We start from the raw sequence: 23,526 nt of genomic DNA on the forward strand, positions 1-23,526 counted from the left end.
CATAAAACAGAAAAAAAACTGGCGAATTATGTCTCTTATAAAAAGTCAATTATCTCTCTTAGCACAAAGATACACATATCAGTGGACTGCTTACTTTTGAACCCAAATTGAAAGTCACATGTCTCAATACTCTGCCAAGTGCGAGATAAAAGACAAATTTCGAGCAACTTTGATGCCGCCGTAACTATAGCAACAGGTGTTATTATCAACTGACGTAATATCTTTAGATTTGTCTTTCACAATATCTACTTGCCTAACTGCTCTGTTGTTACATTTGCCATACACACCATTTGCCATATCATATAGTTGTTACTATGGGCATATGTACTATGTGTGCACTTTTTGGATGTAATATGTGCAGTATACACCATCATTTGACTGTTGTTAGGGGCGTGGTCTTGTTGCTAACCAAATTTGCATACATTTTTCATAAACACATACTCGCGCGCGCACAGACACACACACACACACACTTCACCATGCCTATAGCGCTACTGATAATAAACAAAGCTGTACATAATAAGAGAAGTAAAGATGGTAGAAGTAGACAAATAAGATGTGGTTTTGAATGTAAAATGTGGTTTCCTTTATTGAGTATGACCGAGAGCCCAACATATACAGCATATTGCAAATGTTAAATGTATAATTTGATATATTCTCTTCATTTTAATAGCTTGATTGTAACAATACTCCCATGGGTGTTAATATATACTTGACCGATATTCCCTTGGGTGTTAATATAATATAATAAAATACCATTACATTAATGCACCTAACTCTTACTACTTCTATAATGCTTTTTTTTTCAAATCAGTCTTTCGGATAAAAGGAAACTCAGGGAAAGATTGGTAATACTAAGACAAACGTCACCATCATGGAAGTTAAGGGTTTGTGATATATACTTCTAATAGTTATTTATGCCAATGTGGCTCCCCTGAGGAGTCGTTTTCGAGAAGATTGACATCGGTTTGTCGTGTATCGTCACATTGAAAATCTCTAACCAGTCGACGAAGATACAAAATAAGACATCATAAGAAAGAGTGTTGCAATTTTCACAGTGACTAATACATTGGTGCATGGGTTGGGGTTGGGGGTTCACGTTAACCCTGGTGATAAAATAGGAGTTTCAAGTTTACTGGTCTACGCTTGCACCATATACATATACATATATATCAAACATCTACGTCGGCAGTATGTTCTTTGCCTCTACTCAGGGCCAAGAATTTAAGGAAAATCCACCACGTCTGAAGTTCATGAAGTCCCTGAAACGCTCTGTGAAAGAAGAAAGAAAGGAAAAGAGTAAAATCTACATGTAATGTTATGAAAAATGGTAGAGTTCATTTTTCTTTCATGAAGGGTTTGATAGAGCCTCAACAACTTCAACCAGCTTTAAAATGAATGCCTTCCATAAGGGGGAAGTCTTTAGATTTTCGTTCCTACACACAATAATAATGTTGGAATGCAAATGAACATATGCGATTACTTTGAAGTATGTACCAAATTTAATTGAATTTGAAGAGTGCATTTTTATATTAAGATGTAGCATAATTACTGAAAATCGTTAATTATGCAAGTGAATCATTAAAACAAAAAGCTACATCACCAAGCTTCTCAGAACATATGCGAATAGTTATGTTTGAAGTATGCATCAAATTATATTGAATCGTAAGTATGTATTTGGAAGATATAGACTAATTACAGAAAATCATTAATTGTAAATGAGTCGTTAAAACTGAGAGCTATATCACAAAGCTTTTTGCCCTTTGTTATGGCTGGTGTATGTAGTAAATTACATTTTATTTGAAATGTGCATTCTTAAGAGTTAGCAGAATTACTGAAAATCATTAATCATGCAAAAGTCATTAAAAATAATTACCGAAAATCCTTAACTATGCAAATGACTCATTAAAACTAAGCGTTACATCAATAAGCTTCATGAGACGTGCACCCTGGTATCATGAATGTATGTACCAAATTGTATAGAACTCGATGCTTGCATTTTTCATATATAGCCTGATTACTAAAAATCATTACGCAAATGACTCATTAAAACTAAAAGCTTATGAACGAGCTTTCCAGGACCTGCGCCCTTTATTTTGTTTGAAGTATGTACCAAAGTATATTCAATGTGAAGTATGCATTCTTAAGCTATAGCCTAATTATTGAAAATCATTAATTATGGAAAAGAGTCATTAAAGCTACAAGCTATATTATCAAACTTTATATGAGACTTTGTTATTATCAATGTATGTACCAAATTATATTTAATTATTTCACTTGAAAAAATAATGTGAAATAACATATACCAAGCCCATGTTCATAACTCAATACATTGCAAAAAGATGCAAAAAGTGCAAAATGTTTGTTATTGTACGTACAATAACAAACATTTTACACATTGTTTAATGTTTTGCCGTTTATTGAGTTGTGAACATAGACTTGGTATATGTTATTTCACATTATTTTTTCAAGTAGAAAAACATAGTGAAGCTGTTTTATCAAATAAAAATCCAAAATGAATACCAAATTCTCATCCATATGGCCACTTTAAGTACATAAATTACGCATTAATATTCATGTTATGTTTGCCAAACCTAATTGCTTCTAGCCATTACCCTAAAGAAAATATATGCACCAAATTTCTTTTGAATTGAGCCAACCGTTTTGGAGAAAACGATGACACGGACAGACAGGCAGACAGGCAGACAGACAGACAGACAGACAGACAGACAGACAGACAGACAGACAGACAGACAGACAGACAGACAGACTTCATCCCTAAATCACAAACTTCTCTTACGGAAGGTAAAAATGAATGGTCGGGCTCACGTTGCTCAAGTCTCTTGGCTTTTTCATTCTTTATTTTAAGAATTCTTTTGAACACAATATAATGTCGGGTCAACACTAAGCCCTCAGTGAAAGGGTCTTCCTGTGCTATGAATTATGGACAAAATGAGATCATCAAACTCACAACCATACATACAAAGATGGAGCTACTATGGAGGTAGAAACATAGACCTTCCTACCTTCACTTAACTACTTAGGCAGCCCCAAAATTATGCATAAAAGTCACATAGCAGTTGGTTATGTTATGCAAATTAGTTTTAAGTGGTGTCTTGTCTGATTAGCTAGAGTTAGTATAAGTTATGAAAATTAGTCAGTAAGTGCCCTCTTGTCTGATTACTACAATAATATTTTACCTGTGTCTATCATTCTCTATAATCGATTTTGCAGTTCCATGATGCATTGCGTGAGAGGACGTCGCTCATGTTGTTACATTTAGTCTTGTTTTGTCATAATTACGTTTGAAATAACATTTTCATCAGGAAATGATGGAAAAACTTGTTGACCTCTTTCATTATGAGTGACTTTATCAATGACAGAGAGGGATTTTACGTGTGAACCCAGGGTATGGTCAGGTGACAACCATCCCCTTGAGTAGTGCGTGCAAACCCCTCAGCGCATATACAATACATGGCATTGTATGGAGAGACGCGCAATGCATCTTGGAACCGGCAACAGGTCTATTTCTTCGCTGTTGATAATTACTTTAGTGACTACATATCATATCAGATCAGTAACATCTGAGCACTAGTGACAGACACCAATCCCTTGGGAGACTACAAGTAACTTGCAATATTGTTTCAAGTTCACCACATTTCCCAGGCTTTACACAAAGTTTTAATAAATAACAAACACAAAGCATTTGAAGATTATGAGACAAATAAAAAATCTTCCAAGGGAATGGTACCAGTCACTGGTTGGGCATACAGATGTCAATGTATACTCCTCGACCATGTTTGAAACCCGTTAGAGAATCGTACAAACAATTGATTACTTGCATGTTCTAAAACGTAACTATTACTAAATAAAATGATATGATTTAAGGGCAATAATTTTCCACATCACCGACCAGCACACTTGCCCAAGTGAGGTCACTTGCGAGAATTTTGGACAACTTTCTTTCCCGTTGCTATGCGCGGTGCAATCTATTCTAAACTAATTTAAATTGGCCAAAATTGAAAAAATTCAGACAACACAACCAATTTCAAATCAGTATGTAGTGTTATGTAATGCTGTGTAGTTCTTTTGTTGGCACTTTATTGTAGTGTCATGCATTTACAATGCGAAGATTCTTCCATTTCTCAATTTTCCAACATTTTTTAAAAAGAAATATTTGTATATAGGGGTACAAAATCTTGGGTTTGTAGGATGAGAACTAAAAAGGCTAAAAAACCCACCCCCAAAGTAAAAGACTGAAATGACGCGTACGCGTATGTGCGTGTGTGAAAACAAGCAATCCACCAAGCCATACTTGGCATCAAGATTTACAATGAAGGGCGATTATTTTCGGTATAATATCCCTTTCTGTCACTAAAAATCCATATCATTGATTGCAAACGTATTTTAACACTTCAGGAGGTATATGATAAAAACCTTTACGGTCAATGCTGTATCAGAATGATATTGCCTCAACTCATTACCATTTCAGCATTGACCTTTTGTAGTTGGACTTGGTAAATATGTAAATATATCAGCCACTGTCAATACAGGTAATTTCTTGACCATTCCAGAAACTACAATACCTTGGTGATTTTTAATATGGTAGGGGACAATGTCTGGTGGGGTGTGAATGCTAAATATCAAACAGTCCATGGATTAAAATTTAACTCGGGCTCCGCCCTCTTTTAAATTTGAATCTTAGGACTGTTTCATATACTAATTAATTAGATAACATTAAAAGTGAAGACTTTCAGGTATCTATACATACAAGTAATTGCCACTTATATAAAATGATTATATTTACTATCATAATACCATCTATTATAATGTTTAAATCGGTTTCAAATTACTTACGCGTTAAAAGCTTGTCGTCGACAATTTTCATTATTTCTTCACCATCACACTTGCAGAAGTCAGTCTCGGGATCACATAAGTCTTCATAGGATATACAATCTCCCTGGCATTCAATCCTTCCATCGGGGCAAACTGTAAAAGATGCATTTCGTATTGAATTGTTTTCTATTTTTGTACTTGATTTTCTTTTTATATAGACGTATACACACATTCAGGTTTGGGACAACGTGACAGCGCTATGTTGCGCCAACCATATCGTATCGCTGTAAAACTTGTCTGTCTGTCTGTCTGTCTGTCTGTCTGTCTGTCTGTCTGTCTGTCTGTCTGTTATCAACTTATCTAAACTTAGCTGAAGGAAATAAGCTCTAATATAGATAGATTTGCTTGAAATTTTGTGGAAAGAATGTCAATGAAGCAAGGACCAGTTGATTAGATTTTGGTGGTAATGCGATTCCAGATTTGGATTTTAGTGACGTCGTGACTTCCGCAGCATCAACCACACCGCGCGAAAACTACTGAGGGCACCCTTATTTTGTTTTGTTTCATACGAAGCAATTGCTCAGTGTTGGCGGAGGTCTGCCCTTTACTGAGTACTCGATAGTGCATTCCTATCTGATCCATCAGTCAAAGTGATGTTTCAGATAAATGGATTGTATGTATTGAGAACCTTGTGACTGTGATGATATGCATACAATTATGTAAATTCTAGGCAACGTTTTCGCGCTGGGTGATATTTATCCTGGGCAGAACACTGCAAACCCATATCTTAGATTAAAGAGGAATGCTACTTCAGGATATGAAGGTATTTTCATAAACTTAGATTCTGGAGAATCATTTCATGATTTCACATCATAGAATGTCTGCTCGGTTAACAAGAAACATCGAATTGAAACTGTATAGTTCTTTCACTTGAACATCATAACATCGTGGGTTTAGCAAACATGAATATTCATTACATGCATACATGAATATTTCCTATTTGACTGACTTAATTTGGGGAAATAACCTCGTAGGAGAGTCTTAATATATTCAGTGCGCATCTAATGAATATTTATGTGTGCTGAAATTACTCTCCAGAACCAACAATTTACAGAGATCAAATCGTTAGTTCATTTTTCATGTTATTCAAAATTATCAATTGACTAACTTACACTCGGTACTTGTGTAGCGTACCAGATCAAGGTACAAGTCCAGATCGTACTCATCCCGTAGTTTTGGGAAGTTTGGAACGCCTGTGAAACAAAACCAAAATCGGTGTCAGAATTGCTTGTACGTCATACAATCCATTGTACAAAGTAGTTAAACCGGAAATTCATAAACTCAATAAGGAAATTGTAGACAAAATTGGTGTTTCGGCACTAGCATATGAAATTGTCTATTTGTTTTTAGATGAACTGTATATTAGAGGGCCTACGAATTGCAGTACGAGTCAGACAGGCTTTTCTGCTGATTGTTACTTATCGATATTGCATGCATGGAACATTGCCACTCTTTGCTAAGTTCTAAACTTGAATGAATCTGATCACAGCGACAATGTTGAGTCAATTCCTGTATGGGTGTGATGACTAACTTGTCAGCTACTAATGTATCCCTCTTTTGACAAAAGTGAACTCAAAATGCACCGATAAGCTCAAATAAATCTTGATATAAACATGTTTATAAACTTTATTTCACATACATATAGAAATGACGATTAACGTTATAACAAGTAAGTATCTTTCTTAAAGTAAGCATGCCCAGGTACAAAGGTCCTTAGGGATAATTCATGACATACACCAATTTGAAACTGAATTTTAATCAGAAGCCGAAGCCACCTCCGACCTTAAGAGTAAGATAGTCGAACCCACCACCCCCTTAATAACATGATAGTCGAATGATAGAGAAACCAAGGCTTAATGGTTGGTAGGAAATTATTAATTCGTATTTATCGACGGCGCGAAACTGCATTTTCGATGATGCGACGTTCAACATGTCAAATTTTAAAGTTTTCTTGCACTCTTTAATAATCGTAAAACAAATGCCAAACAGGACAGGATAGGATAGGATACAATGGATTCATGCATACCATGACTTGTGAGATATCTGATAATTTGGCTGTCCTGGCATGAGCGCTCTACGAAGTTGTTCACGCACTCTTCGGGGTCCGATTCCTCAGCGCATTCTTCTTCAATACCACAAGCCAGTTTGCCATTACACACCTCATCAAATGTATAGCACATGCTGCTGCCAGAGTCAAAACACAAAACCCCATCACCACCTGGACAGGCTGAATATAAAGAAGATAGAAAAATAGACTTATTTAGATATTGTCTCCAAATAGCTTTCTTCGGTCGACCAAGGAAAATACAAGTACAAGTGACCTATGCGGTTTTACCAATACTCGTCTGGGAAATAATATAATTGTACATAACATGAGAACCATTGTGAAAAATGTTGGTGATTTTTAACGTTTCGACCAAGATTTTGAGCACTGCAGAACCGTACAACGTACATGGTACAATATCAATATATTTGGTTCGAATACGTTGCGTGAAATGTATATATATATATATATATATATATATATATATATATATATATATATATATACATACATACATACATGCATACATACATGCATACATACATGCATACATACATACATACATACATACATACATACATACATACATACATTAAACATAATGCTAACCTGAAACTTCCATATCATTGTTACATATTGTCGTGACTTGGTGGACCTGAACAATTCTGATTTTATAGTTCATATTTCGTTACAGTGGTTTAGATAAAGATGCATTTCTATATTTTTACTTTGGAGTAAAGCCTACTCCGGAAGCTTACATCTACCAATTTCACGATAAGACTGTATAATGGGATTGTTAGATTTACGATCCTTTACACGTAATTTGTAATTTGATCGTAACGTAGTGTGTGCTATTTTCAGATTGTGTCATTGTTCACGCCATATCCACGTGCCTAATCAGAAGAACATGTTCTTTGACTGGATGTTTCGTATCCCTTCTCAATATATTTACGTCATGGCCGGAGTCAACATCTTCGAGATGAATTCAAATTTGCTTGACCCTCCGCAAGTGCTTGTCACATCGTCGGATATATATCATCATTGCCCATTGTGTATTAGCAGAAAGCCCAGTGGAAGATACGACTCATTGTTCGTCGAAATGAATAGATATTCCGCCGTATTCAAGCAAGGCCTACTCAACCGTCAAAATAATTACAGATCGGCGGTTTGTTAACCTTCACATTCGTCATAGATAACCTACAATCGTTGTCATTTTTTGTAATTGTTATCGTTATTGTTAATCTGGAAAAATACGTCAGAAGTTGTTGCGACGTAAAAAAAAATCAGCCAACTCGAGGATATATTCGTGAAAAAAGTCAGATATCTAATTAAAGTCAAATGTCAGACTTCGCGGAGTACGTACTTCTCAATGGAAAACATTTATTGGAGCGTCTGTACTCGTTACCCGACACCACATCTATTTTCTATTCAAATTTTCTACATATCAAGTCAATATGCCATGTAATTGCTGGCCTTTACATACGTGCAAACACAGACAAGTAAGAAACTTATTTGTCTGTGATGCAAATGACTAAATATTCCTAACGTTGAGAAGTGAATAAAATAATGATAATAACAATTAACCTTGTATATAAATGCGTATACAGAAATCTATTTGCAGATACATTTGGTAAACACAAGTATAATGACTGCCACGTTCAGTCTGTCGTGCGTCTCTCGTTTCCCACATATATTGAATTGTCCCGATGTATAAATACTTTGATTATTTGGGTTTATTGATGATCACAAGTAATTATTTGTGTTCTCAGTTTGTTTGCAAACCACTTCTTCTACGTACAATGAACATTTCATTACACTTTAAATTCACTTAGTTACAAACACGAGCCTAGTTATTTGACATTGTTTTTTCACGTGGAATGATGATATTTAAAAGCCACAATAAATACCAATTTCTCATCCATATGACCACTTTAAATAAGTGATAGCACGCCTATCGTCTAAGTTTTTAACCTGACGTGTAATTAAAAGACGACAACGCTCTGTTAGGATTATATTACGTGGTATAAAATATCGAAGCTATTGAGGAAAAAACTAAGTAGTTTGTACCCGATGAAAATAAACCATGGTTACCTGGTTTCTGAGCTTATCAGGATTTTGCAACACTGTATTACTTTTATCCAAATGGAATATAACCATTCCAAATCTTTGTGCTATGTTTGATAGAATTCTGTATATTCGCGTTCCAAGGGTGAATTGCACAGTCTTTAGGGTTATGTAAGTATGGCTACTAAAATCCTCAAACTGCACAAAAAGGGTTAGGCCAAATAAAAAGTTGTTTGGTTCCGGTTACCCGACCCCACCTAGATTTTCACGCCGACCCTAAACTTTTGTTTACGTATTCGAGAAAAAAAATAATAAAATCGCGAAAATCGTGAAGTCTCGCAAGAAATAGTGGGTGCGGAAACTGACATCAACTTAAGAAAACAATATAGAACTATTCTTCCAATCTGTAATGGCTGTACATCTGATAGGAAGAAATAAACAGCACAGAGACCATTTGGAAAACAATGGAAAACCTGAACTAGACACTCACACATGAAAAAATATATATAATGAAATAAAATAAAAAATCTACCCACCCCACCTATTTTACAATTAAAGGTAATCGAAACCACATAATTTTTTACGCCTTATCTGAAACAGATATTTTCTTTTTTTCCTCTTTTAAAAACCATTTGCGGCTTTAAAATGTTGAAGGAGAAAGGTTGCGAAACAAGCAGGTAGTCTTTATTGCCAGAGAATGAAGTTCAAAGTCACACACTCTATTTACAAGTGGAAATTATGTTGCTATGAGTGACTCATTGCATTTAGGTCTAGATGAGACACATAAGTTTGCTGGCTGTAATATACAGACAGAACCTAAATACAAATACTCTTTCAACGTGCATGTACCACGGATGCTATCCTTCAAGTTATTCCTAAAGTGTCATGTACTTTGTACGAGAGTACTAAACACTTGCCCTAGTGTCCATTTTTCTTTCAGTCTTCACTATCTGATTTGTTATTTAAAACATTAATAGTTTGCAATCTGTTAAAAGCCAATTTCTGTATTAACGGAAACGTCATTGAAATAGGCAAGTTATCACAGCACTTAACTCCTTCTATCGGTTATTGGTTAATAACCGCCTCAAGCTCAGAGGGTGTATGGTAACCGCTTCAAAATGAATCTGTATCCCAAAGGCAACAATGCAGCGTCTCCTTTTTGCTTAAATCGGATTGCTTTTACTTTGAGCTTTCCGAAATTATCCATAAAGGCAATATTGTTATAGATAATGTGGGTGTCCATTCAAGTGAGTTTTACCATTCTCTACAGGAATAGTAAATGCCTTTAGAATGGGATCAATGGGATCTGTGTAGATACAGTGTTATATATATATATGAACTTGTGCAAAGGTGTTGATATATAAAGCAATGCAAGCCAGATAATAAAGTCTGGCTGAGTAGTGACAATCTATTTGAAGTACAAAGCATGTGATAAATATGATGGGTACCATAGCCAATATAATAAAAGAAATCATAAAAACTGTTAACTTTGAAATCAAAATTACTCTTGTTTCATATGACATTTGAATATTGTGATTGAAACTCTTAGCATCTCTATTATATGGCCGGAAAAATTTGATAGAATGGTATTAAGCGATGGCCGAACAATAAAAAGTCTGCATCAGATAGGGTTGTTTTGGGGAAATAAGACAGCATCCGCGTAAATGATACGGTTGTAAGACTATACCATAATTTGGCTTGGTCAAGGTGTTATCTCACGTCGCTAATGAGACCATTGTGACCGCTCACTTGTAACGCTACCGGTAAGCACAGGAAATGAAGTCCCTTTGTGGTTTCCGTAGACAGGATACCGACAATTTGACCTGATTGACAAACTTCTGAAATGCCACTTTTGGCACCCCCAGAGGGCTGATTTATCGCAGCCAAGGGATACAGTAGTAAAGCTATAACGAAGCTTATAGGATGCTAGGATCAGCCTTATTGTACTCAAGACAGTGTTCTGTTACATTATTCTAATCCCGTTCTTACATAGTTAGTTTGCCTAGCTTGATTTCACCGTAAGGTCCTACAAGCAATATACACCTAGTCTATCTTCTTCGGATATTATTTCAGTGTTCAACATCCCCTTTAGTCGAGAATAAATCTAAATACTGCAATGCACAGTCAAACTATGGCTATACGAAAACACTGTTATTAAATGAATTTATTTTGTCGAAATGAAAAATTGTCATGAAGGTCATTGTATATTGAGAAATACTTAATACATATTACAAATGCGCATTTTGAAAAATGATCCAAGGAAAGGTGGGGGAGGGGGCTATACATAGCTGACTATATACATTAAAGTGAGGATCAGGAGAGCCTTCCTTTTTTGCGAACAGTGTTGTATACGATACGGAATTTTCGACCATCCAAGACGAGAACTTTACACACTGAACATTCTTGGATTTGATTTTTGGTCTTTTCCGCAAATCCAAATTTCGTGATAACTTTTTTTAAAGTCAATGGTCTTTGTATTGTACACACGACTATCTTAATATTCCCACCTCTGCCTTAACTTCAAGTTGAAATATCGGCGATTTTGTAACTTTTAGGAACTGCATTTGTTTGACCGTTAGCTACACAACACAGACGTTCTCGGATATCAACTATTGAACGATTTCACTATAACATTCGTTGAAATAAAACTCAAACACTTAACGTGTAACCATGGCAACGTCTAAAACGCCCGTTAGTAATGTTATTTAATGTTATTGGTCACTGTGCATTTTATTATGTCGAACTTTGTTGCAATTCTTACGTGTTTTGCGCTGTATGTACAATTTGATATTACACACGAGCTGTTAACTAAAGGTCCTGGGAGAAATGTTGACGGTTATGTGAAATATTCTTAGACCGACGTTCAGTCAACACAATTCTATGCATGAATCATCGAATTGCAATGGTCGCTTGAGAACAGTTGTATGCGCGTAATTCTTCAATCATTGGTTATGTTCTACTGTCACTCAAAAATGGATGTATGTCGTAACAAAGTAAGATAGCTGTTATACGTGGAATGTTTTTTTTTTGTACTGTAGATATGTATGTTATCATTCTGCTGAGCAGGAACACGAACCACGCACGTTCCACTGTCGTGTTGACATTTTTGAACAACGGTTCAGCTATTCCGAGCATACAGACGTTTAGTCAGATTTTTGTTTTTCTGTTTGTATCATTTTCAATGACTAATTTAGTATTTATGATCGTCAACTTTGCATGAATAAACTGTCCCACGTGACGATAACAATTAAAGAAATGAATATAGATGTCGTTCAATCGTGCCTTCAGTGTCAATATTCTCGTCACTAATTATTGCACCGTGAAGTTTGTACTATTTGTAACAGAAGTTCTGACATTGAACACGAAGCTGATAACTTTTATAAGCTCGCAGTCTGTCGAGTTTTGATGTTACATTTGAGAAACAACCATTTTGTGAACACAAACTGTAATGGCTATATAAAAACGTTTGTACTATCGAACATATGCATAGCTTTGAGTGTTGGCTAATTGCCCAAATAGATTGAGGTGATATATTTAAGCAGCAGGTGAAGTATCGCTAGTTCCCCCTTCTCTCTCTCTGTCAGTTTGTTTGCTTGTATGTCTGTTTGTGTGTCTGCCATTATGTCTGTCTTTCTCTATCTATCTATCTATCTATCTATCTATCTATCTATCTGTCTGTCTGTCTGTCTGTCTGTCTGTCTGTCTGTCTGTCTGTCTGTCTGTCTGTCTCTCTCTCTCTCTCTCTCTCTCTCTCTCTCTCTCTCTCTCTCTCTCTCTCTCTCTCTCTCTCTCTCTCTCTCTCTCTCTCTCTCTCTCTCTCTCCCCTTCACATGCAATTCTCACTCATCCTACTACACAACGTATGTCACGCTGTTTGTTTTACCAGTGTCCACATAAAACAAATTAGCCATGTTGCTTTATGGACTGGGGAGAATCCGAAGATCTCCATTAATCAGCAATCAAGCTATCAGTTACGCGACTTGGGAAATTATATACTCTCCATATCATCAAAGGTTAGATGAATATTTAATAGAATAGCTGGTTTAAATCGGAACCTAACTACATTAGTATTGTGCAATGACGTTGTAGATAAATCCCCACTGACGCTGTCCTAACACGCCACAAAGCAGTAAAGACTGAATTTAGTGTCACTTAATACCTATTTAATCAATTCTAATCACGGCCAGCAAATATTAATTCACATACCTACGCACGACGTCCGATGACTATGTTGTAAAATAATAAAGATTTGTGTTCCTGGGATTATCAGAAAGAGGGGAGGATATTTTTATACGAATTACTGCTTAATTTGTTCATCACGCCTGTTTCGTGTTAAGAACGTACATAATGAAGACACGTGGGTGAATTGACTGTATATGTTATAATGCTTAGAAGTCATATAAATGTCTCACATACGTATATGCGCCCTAGGGCTATGACATCTTATACTGTTAGCGTACATGTTACAAGTTGCGGGTTAATTTTCTACCTCGTCCTTTAGATGTGAAATCTCATGATATGTTTGATAAAATTACTTCGTTGTACGACTCAAAACCCCAGCTATCGATTGAAGCTTCCCACGCATTTTTTTCACTGACGTATGCGTACCGATTATCTGCTACCATTTCTATAGGAGCAATCTTTCTTCATCTTTGTCCATTTTCTTATCTAATTGACTTTTTCCCTTTCTTTTGAAGGCGTTATTATCGGCTATTGGTCGTTGACCCCCCATTTTTTTTACATCTATTTGACAGCATGCCTACTTGAACCATGACTATGCTGCCTCGCTGATGGTAACAGGTTCCTGAACCTTAATGATAGAATGTATCGCAGTTACTCTATCTAAATTTCCCACCTACTCCAAGATACATGGCAAATTGGTATCGCAGTTACTCTATCTAAATTTCACACCTACTCCAAGATACATGGCAAATTGGTATCCCATTTATGCTAATTATGGTATTTAGCACTGTCAGGACATTTACTTGATGCCATCGCACCACCCTCACGCATTGCCTTATAACTGAAAGTACACCTTAGAAATGAGCGTCATTTTAAGGTCCTACATCACAGCCCGTTTGGTCCTGGATACACCGTCAAGAGTCTCAACTGTCCGCGAAATAAAAAATGTAATAACTCACTGCATTGACATTGACAAACTATTTGTATATAATATAAATAATTTTGCACAACTGTTGTCTAGTGTTTTGGCTACTTGGAGAATATATATGTAAGACAAAATCTCAGTCATCAAAGGCAATGTTAACTGGTCCTGACTTGTAGATTTAGAACACTGGTGATATTATATTTGAGTATTTTTTGATGAACATAGTGCATTAGTTTATATATCACATTGTCCATGTCCATGTCAACTTCTATCAATGACATGTGATGTCCACAAAGTAGATGAAATCACAACCACCTATATAAATGGAGGTTCTGGAATCCTCTCAATGTCGATTTATTGAAATATAACACACCCAGTTCACCAACCTGTCCCATCTGTAATGTAACAGTACCGTGTCTATTACGTATCAAATTTCTCACACACAGATGTGAATTCTCTAAAATGTTGCTAATATTAAACGCAGTGGTGCCTAGATACATATAACTTTAATACACACCCTGGTAAAAAGTCTTTTAGGTGTATGGTAAAGTAAATTCATTATATATATATTTATAAAGGGATCGCGGCAAGGATTGTAACCAATATTAGGTTAATTTGTGGAGGTATTCTTCTCGAAATGGAATTGGTTCGAATATGACAATTGATCATTGTGTGCATGTAAGAGGGACACAAGCTAAGTTTATACGTTCTTGCCTTTATTGTTGTTGTGAATTTTAATATTCCATTATTACATCTAGAATACTCGCCGAATTGTGTGTGTATACATTTCTATCAAATCCGAAAAAAAGATAGTTTAATCGGTGTAAAGTTGCACCATCATGACTATCTCTACCGGACATTCCATACTTAGTAGTACTGTATATAATTGTACCATCATGTTTATATTGTCAATTCACGTGTTGTACAGCTGTACTCATAGACCGTTTAGTTGTATAATTCTTGTGTTTTATCAGAAAACACTAAAAGTAATGAATGTAAACAAAGCAAGGAAATAAAACTGGAACCTAACATTACTTCAGACATTCTTCTTACATTAAACTACTACTAAACACCTCGTTCTAGTCATGTATATATAAAAGTGGCAAAACATAAAAAGTAATGCTGTAACAATTCCACTTTTTTTTGTTGCCTACCGTCATATCCCATTTTACGTTGCAATTTGATAGTGTCAGCGCCATTTCATTTGTTGTACCGGTAGTAGTGATTTATGTTGAATAAAACATTATGGTTTATTTCTGGTAATTAGAATGGGCTCATTATCAACCAGCGGTGCCAAGATACTGTTCCTCTATAAATTGGAAACTAATATGCGAAAACGTGAAATTATCCTTTATAGACGGATGTCACTTGACCTTGACTTGACCTTGATAGTTAGGGCGCATTAAGCCTACTTTGTAAGCTCAAGAAACAGGGATGACAATAAAAATGAATGAACGGAGAGTAATACATTCTTAATTTTATATCAGTAATACCATTGAACCGTTCCCATGTGTAGTGCGCCGAACTTAAGTACCGAGCTGTTCACATATAACGAGCCGACGGAAAATGATAAAGGAACTTAGATCACTTATTTCAGTATTAGTTCCAACCCTGTCTCTTATTTCAGTTGAGAAGAATATATGACAACAAAGATTAAACATTTATCAACCAAACGAAGATACATAATCTTTCTAACTTTTAGTCCAACTAATTTTGACAAATTAAACACATGATCTTTAACGTAGCCTGGAGGCTTGGCTATCTGACTTGAGATAATGGCTTGAAAGCATGTTGTTCTGACGAATTAGCCAGGGAGCTAGATCTCTGGGCTACACTTTATAACGTGTCAACGGTCAATTGCGGAACCACAGATTTGGTGACGTTTTCCACTGTTTGTGTTGATATCGAACGATTGTTGAACGAGACAACATTTTATAATCGGATTGAATAGTTTCCTTTACCTGTTGATGATAGTACTTCTTTTGTACATAAAAGCTTTCATGTCTCTACCAGTGGCACACAAACTACTGTACACATTTCGCATGTCGCTGCTTCGTCTTGATTTTTTTCTTTGTTCAGACATCCCAGAATGATTTATCACAGAAATTATGCATTTGAAATCCGGATATTTGACGGTCGAACATGTATCACTTGTTATCATTTATAACAAATTTCTCCCATGCAAATCTCAAGTCAAAAATATGAACATATTTATACATGTGTGCAAAAGCTACTTATACGTCAAATTGGTATTTCAAGGCGAATAGATTCAAAGCAGATGAGTGAACTCTGGGATATTGTACGTTAAATACGGAAGAGACGATAAAACGGAGGATAATATACATACGCTCTATCCCCAATTCTGCCAATACTTCATCTTTGGTGAGTTTGATTGAGGGTTCCATCTCAGGGTAGGGCGAATCATTCTGTCCGCTTCCCTATCGAAGAACATCAAAATGAAATATATAATTACAAATAACAATATGGTGACGATATTTTAAAATGTCATGACTATGAACAGTATGCATTAGTTATCGGTCATATCATATATTAGAATTTTCTCAATGCATTGATATTTAATCTGGTTGCAAGTGAAATATGAAAATATTTCCATAACCGCACGTATGTCCAATTTCTAGAAGCAACGTACGTTAATTAGAAAGGTTACCATAGAAACGAATAGAAGTATAGAAGTGGTGCAGTTCACCATGGAGGCTGTCCGCCTCTAACTTGTTTTAAATATTCATCATCCTCTTTTTAGTGTTATTATGTGGGATGAAAACGTCGTCATTATCAGCGAAGTAAAACCATCAAACTTTAAGGTATATTTTCTAGTTGCGTGTGGCTTATGGTATTTCCATTGTGGCATATTTAGCATATATCCACTTTCATACTTTCTTGCTTTTCACAATTTATAAAAAGTATAACCTACAGCTTATATAGTGTAAGAAAAAAGATAAGGGGTTTCAAAACGCAATCAACTGTAAAGGGATTGAACGAGAGGAAACAGTAATATCCCTAAGTTAATACGTTGTTCCCGGGTGATAGCTGTACGCATTCGACCTTCCGATACGTTGTTCAATTAACTTCGCCAACGTAAAACGCTTTGTAGAAACATAGAATGAGGTAGAGACGGAACATACCGTTATGTTTTATGAATTTAGCTTTGACATTTTTGAATGCTTATTTAGAAATTAAATAAATTAATAGTGGTCAGATTATTAAGGTGTATAAACTATAATAATTTCCGATGATTTGTCTGTAGTTGAGTTGCCACTAAATTAAGTGTCTTCCGCTGCTGCTACTCTTTTCATAGTGGTTGTTGCTAGAATGTTACAATGATGATTTCAGCATCAAACATACAAGCCACTGTCTATCTGCGACGTACATTACAGCAATTGGACAGCGAATCCAAGCAGTTGTCTTGAAAACTAGCTTCGTGTGTACTTTTACGCGAATTTGTTCCGTTTCTTGTCTATAAATTCTAGTATTTATGGTGAGTAGGGCAAGCACGGGTAAATATTTACTTTGTAAGCTACTCAATACAACAACTAGGGTCTTATACGTTACTATCGTTGTCACTACGGCTAATGCTGCCAATAATACTGCCACTACCCTTTCTTCTCAATACATCAACTTAATGAATGATTTCAGGGACGATAATTCTTACAAATAAGCTTAAGCCAAAGAACCTTGGCTATATTATCTATCATCCATTTAGCTATCCAGAAGGTTATCAATAGCTCGATACGTTTTGAAACATCTCCAACGACCAAGACTTTCCGAAAATGTATATCGTGCATATTGCTTAGAGTTGTATTAGGGATATCAATTTCAACGGAGGGAATTAGCTTAACTGGTACCAAAATATCCTGTGGGACAGTCATGATGGAAAGTGCTCTGGGACACGGGTATGTATTGTAAGCTGTTACATGTCATATAATACATTAGATAAATGAATACAATTGAAGGAGAATATTAACATATGAACTAACGAAAAAATGTCACGATGAAGAATATCAATTATCTCCATTTGACAATGTAAATAGAGACTCCTCTACAAGAATAAAAGGAAAACTTTCGGAATCATGGATAAGACCTACGTAATTCCTATGTGAATGTACAAAAGGTCTCTCTCTCTATATATATCTTATCTGTAGGAAAATGCCTAAAGGACATCTCCTTTTTTTACGTTTTAAGGACGGCCTGTGGCATTTCCAACAACAGACTCGCCTAAAAGCGACTACTAAGCTTATAGAGATATCAATCATGTACAGATAAGAACATTAAAATCATCTATCTTAACATTAGAAAACCTTCACTTGACTGAGTTTTTTTTTCAATAAGATGATTTCCCCAATCTATGAGTGATATTCTAAAGAAGCCGATAAGGTAATAATTTGTAGAGTTTTATTTTTAGGTCTGACAAATCTGTGGGATAATTCAGTATATCTTGCTACCGTGGTTTCGCGATTAATCAAAATTAGCATAGTTCAAATTGATTTCTGTGGCGCACCATTTCATTTGGTATTTCCAACATTTGGGTCGATTTACACGTTAAATAGCAATAGTGATATGGTGGACGTATTCACAAACCAATTACTGCTCCTTATACGTATAGTACCATTCATCATATTGATATTTGTATGCTATGTTAGCGTTACTTCAAATAACCACTATCACCTTCAAATAAAGGACACTTATGATCGGACGCTATCAGCAGAGTTCGACAAATATTCTAAAACTGATAATTTGATAAGTTACACTTTCCATTCGGGTATTCACGATTAACATTGTGTTTGCTGAACATGGATTTAATTCTAGACAAAGATGAGCCCAAATATACAAAAACATCATTGACATTTTAGCTGGTACGTGTTTAAAATTGAAAACAAAAATCGTCTTGAAGATGTAAAACTGAACCGTTTTTTAAAAACTATTATTCTTGAGTTGTATGTATGTATGTATGTATGTATGTATGTATGTATGTATGTATGTATGTATGTATGTATGTATGTATGTATGTATGTATGTATGTATGTATGTATGTATGTATGTATGTATGTATGTATGTATGTATGTATGTATGTATATGTGTGTGTGTGTCTGTGTCTGTGTATGTATGTGTGTATGTGTGTATGTATGTATGTATGTATGTATGTATGTATGTATGTATGTGTGTATGTGTGTATGTATGTATGCATGCATGCATGTATGTATGTATGTATGTATGTATGTATGTATGTATGTATGTATGTATGTATGTATGTATGTATGTATGTATGTATGTATGTATGTATGTATGTATGTATGCATGTATGTATGTATGTATGTATGTATGTATGTATGTATGCATGTCCATCCATCCATCAACCCATATGGTATTTTAGAGATGAATATGTAAATTTCCAGAATTATAAAAAGGAATGTTTGATTTCCAATGCCGTCATACTTTTAACACAGATTTGGTAAGGTTCCGTGTTTTCTAATCTAAGTATTTTGTTGATAGTGTTTGTTTTTTAAATAATAAAAACAAATATCATGGTTGGTCTGTGAAATCCAGCAAACCTTTCCTTTCCCACGTTTTCGACCACGAGAAAACTTGGTGTACAAGTAGGTAAAACTTTCACTGCTGAAAGAGCTAATTGTTAGAGGAGTTTTTTAAACATATATCTTAATCCAAAAAGCGAGTGGCTATTATGTTCTTTCGTTTTTAATCCATTTATCAACACGTAAACAGTCACCGTTCTCACTATATGTTGACTTAAGATGCGAAGAAAGCTCTAGAATTTAGAGACTGAAAACTTCAGATCCGTCAACCTGACGATGTTTACCTCCACAGGAGAGTCTAATCTCTTAAAACGACACTTTGACCCTGAATAAACCCTGCACCTGTTTTGTGTTTTGTTTTTTAACGTAACATCTTTAGATTCACCCTGGGGCTATGCATAGTTTTCCCTGTTAACTATGTAGTTCTTCAATAAGGGGTTGAGGAATTGGGTGTGAAGAACAGTATGTGGAGACATTGACCCGAAGAATTCGTATAACAAATGCCTTAACTTTGTTTGTCAATACAATGAACTCTCCTATTAGCTTTATCGAACACATAACATTGGGACATGCATACATATATCTGTTCATCAAAAGTGTACTCCAGTTTGTCAAAAAAAGCTTTTCAAAGTTTGATTACTATCGGTTGTACGCATTAACGATTATTTTTCTTATCTGATCATCAGTATCGCTCGGAAGAAAATCAATCACGGAGATGCGTCGATTACGTTTACAAAATGATTCCTTTCTTTATTCGCAGACACATATTCAAGACAAAACTTCGATCATTGAGTCGTCAAAATCATTCTACCATTCTTTTGAAGCAAAATCAATTGAAAGGAATGGCTACGTGTAATTTCGCTTGCGATACTGGTGGAAAGGAGGAAACGGCAGTAGCTGTGGGTTTTTTTTGCCTGCGATACCGAGAAAGATAGAAACAGCAGGAGCTTCGAAGTTTAACTTCGTAGTCTCACATGTTAATGGCATGTGAGACTAGCTAGCTACGTTGCGCAGCTCTAGCGATAGAAATGACTTATTGCTCCCTGGCAGTGCCAAAGTGGGTCGATTTCTAAACTACTAGTGGAATAACGAAGTATGTGGTGAACCATACTTGAGATATCAGCATCCCTGGAATTATTGGAGAAATGCCAAACTCTTCGACTTCAATGATTGGCGTTTGTACAGCACGCTGTGATGTGACAGCCGTCAATTACCTCGCCAATCAAACCGAGGTGTCAACTGAATGAAAAGTGTATTGCTGTTTGACAAACATGCCATGAAATTGAAATTGCATGGTCAATTTTAAACAAATAATCAAGTCAAGAGAGCGTTGACTTGTTTGAAAGGTTATACTAAGAACCTCGCTCTCTCTTCATATAATGTTTCTGGCCGAGATTTTTTTCTCATTCGTTCAACCGAAAGACACAGAGCATATACACAAATAGAATGATAGGAATGCATTGTGAATATTATTCAATAGGCGCTCATTTTTTCGTTGTATTCCAATTTACAAAACAAACAAATCCCTCCTTCTAATCAAGAGTAACATCGAATCTCACCACAAATTAGAATCTCTGCTACAGGTAGACGCCTAAAGTCCATTTATTTATTTATCAAATGAACGAAGTAGCACAGGCTCAAAATTCTGAGTTTTGAAGAAAATCAATACACCGCGGGTTTTCTATTTTTTATGTCTCTATGACGTGAAATGTACCTCAAGGATGACAAACACTTTAGAGTCGCCATGCACGATGTAGACAGATAAAAGCGATTTCAATACAAGATCATTTGCACTGCTGAAAAGACAAGAAATGAAAAACGGGGTTTCTACTACTTACGGACAGTTCTCTGTTTCCTGCACCAAGTAACAATTCTAAGAAGTCGGCTGCTTCGATTGATGTGGTTACAAAAAACAAACCAAGATAAACGACAAGAATAACTGAGTTCCAACGGTCCATCACTCCTTAAGGCAATATGTGAAATCTGAAAATCAAACATGGGGATTAATCGAACAATTTGATAATAAAATAATTTATCAATTCCTTTTTAAAGGTAGCATCGTGCATACACTTAGTTCTATATAACTGTAAACTGATTTTTTAGAGGTTTTATGTTCTTCCTTGTATAGAAGAACGGACGCAGAATGGATAGCTATCGACAGCGATCGTATAGGTGAACGTGTCAAGTGAGCTAAACACTTGGAGAGGAAAATGAGCAAAAAAGTTTAAATGTGTTTCAAAAAGTATATGTGAACACCTACACCTGGCAATGTACATGTGCTCACCTGTTTGTAATCGGTGTCTCACTGAGACAGACGCAGTACAATCTCTCGTTCTCTCCGAGCGGAAACAAATTACGTGGAGAAAAACACGAAGTAGCTACTTCTGGTGACGTTGTGACTGAAGTACCTCTCTCGGCAAAGAAGTGGGATCGCATTGACAGATTGGCCGTCGACTGCGTACATTTATATATGGTGGTTGACAAGCTCAATGCGCTGTGACTAATTTATGCAGCATATGTTTAAAACATGAGGCCTCCGTTTGGTGACGTTGATACGAAGAACGATTATAACTAGAAATACGCCGAGGCGTTGATATCACCCATTATGCTAATTATGAACATTACGAATTTCGCCATGCGCGATTAAAGTCGCCCACGTGTAACAGAGATGATAGGAAGAAATCCCCATGCTCCCTAGTTTCTCCCTCATACCTGCGTCCATAGCACAGGATATAGTCAGTTTCATATTAGGAAGAAAGGAACTATAAAAGTAAGAATATTCCATAAAAACCCCCACAAGATATTTACAAAGGCATGGCCGGGGGACATCAGCGAGGTTATACCACGCCTAAAGGTATCTTACGGTTTCAATAGCGGTATCTAATATAACGATTACAGTGCCTTTTAAACAAAATATACGGGCGGTTCCTTTATAAATGTGTAAATAGCAAATTTGACAATCCGATAATCGAGCTTACATGTTCTTTTGACAACTTCTATATACATACGTCAATTTCAAACGTCACAGAGAGTTAGAGAATGATTGGAAATATAATAAGCAAAGCCAGGATATGGTATATATATCACTTGTATATCTATTGAAGTATGTATTAGCTTTAAATTGCGTGCGACTTCAGGTAATTTAGCGATTTAATCCTAGTAATCTATTTGTGTTTGAACTTTTATTAGGGTGTAACTGAGGTGTGTTTGTAGGGGCATAGAAACCAAATTGTTCCGATACTCAATGATTACCTCAACGTCATTGTTTCTGACAGTGGTAATTAATTCCTATCTTTAATCTATATCATGAAATGCGTGTGACTGGGATGATGTTCAGTACATACAGCGTATATGAAGCAATGTGCGTTTTAATTCTGATCACCACTACACCATACGTGGCCAGTTATTAGACAGGCCTACGATACGTAGAAAAGTCCATCGTCGTCTTCTCGATCCCCCGTGTGTATTATTAAGGACGCCAGGGGTTGGGTTGAATTACCTGCTAGCTGTACGTCATCGAACGCAGGGGTTACAAAAACGATCGCATCGACAGATGCAACAGAAGTGCCCAAGCCTTCGTCATTAAGGGCATCGTGCTTTTAACACTACTGGACAATTTTCTCATATTTTACTTTCTAGAACAGGAAATATAAAAGATAGTTACTTTAAAATGTCAAATACGTTATATGGAGGAGAAAAAAACGTTAGACGTTGTAGGATTGACTATGGTAGAAAGTTCACTTCGATGCCTACGACTTTTCAATTACAGTGAAAGCCTATTAACTTGACACAAAATGTCGTCTCGCACAACAAAGTCTTGCTAAAATTCAATTTCATATATTTTATCTTGTCACTCAAAAGTGCT

General features: G+C 35.8%; 1 protein-coding gene across 1 annotated transcript; it reads right to left on the reverse strand.

The window, feature by feature from the left end:
- Positions 1 to 585: 585 nt before the first annotated feature.
- LOC144453606 (uncharacterized) lies at positions 586 to 22,082 on the reverse strand. Its single transcript, XM_078144929.1, has 7 exons — positions 21,946 to 22,082; positions 21,500 to 21,644; positions 16,459 to 16,549; positions 6,923 to 7,123; positions 6,009 to 6,089; positions 4,858 to 4,989; positions 586 to 1,272 (listed from the first exon to the last, which is right to left on the reverse strand). Exons 2-7 carry the CDS (start codon positions 21,617 to 21,619, stop codon positions 1,211 to 1,213), a joined length of 687 nt encoding a protein of 228 aa, XP_078001055.1. The 5' UTR covers positions 21,620 to 21,644; positions 21,946 to 22,082; the 3' UTR covers positions 586 to 1,210.
- Between the last annotated feature and the right edge of the window lie 1,444 nt (positions 22,083 to 23,526).

The sequence above is a fragment of the Glandiceps talaboti genome, chromosome 2 (assembly GCF_964340395.1).
Source record: "Glandiceps talaboti chromosome 2, keGlaTala1.1, whole genome shotgun sequence".
Classification (NCBI taxonomy): Eukaryota; Metazoa; Hemichordata; class Enteropneusta; family Spengelidae; genus Glandiceps; species Glandiceps talaboti.

What these genes read in the sequence shown, in the direction of transcription:
- LOC144453606 (XM_078144929.1), bottom strand. Translation starts at nt 21,619, where the DNA reads ATGGACCGTTGGAACTCAGTTATTCTTGTCGTTTATCTTGGTTTGTTT. An exon ending in GGCAGAATTGGGGATAGAGC is followed by an intron (nt 7,124 to 16,458) that starts GTATGTATATTA and finishes CTTTATATTCAG; the next exon opens with CCTGTCCAGGTGGTGATGGG. An exon ending in CGACGACAAGCTTTTAACGC is followed by an intron (nt 1,273 to 4,857) that starts GTAAGTAATTTG and finishes CTTCTTTCACAG; the next exon opens with AGCGTTTCAGGGACTTCATG.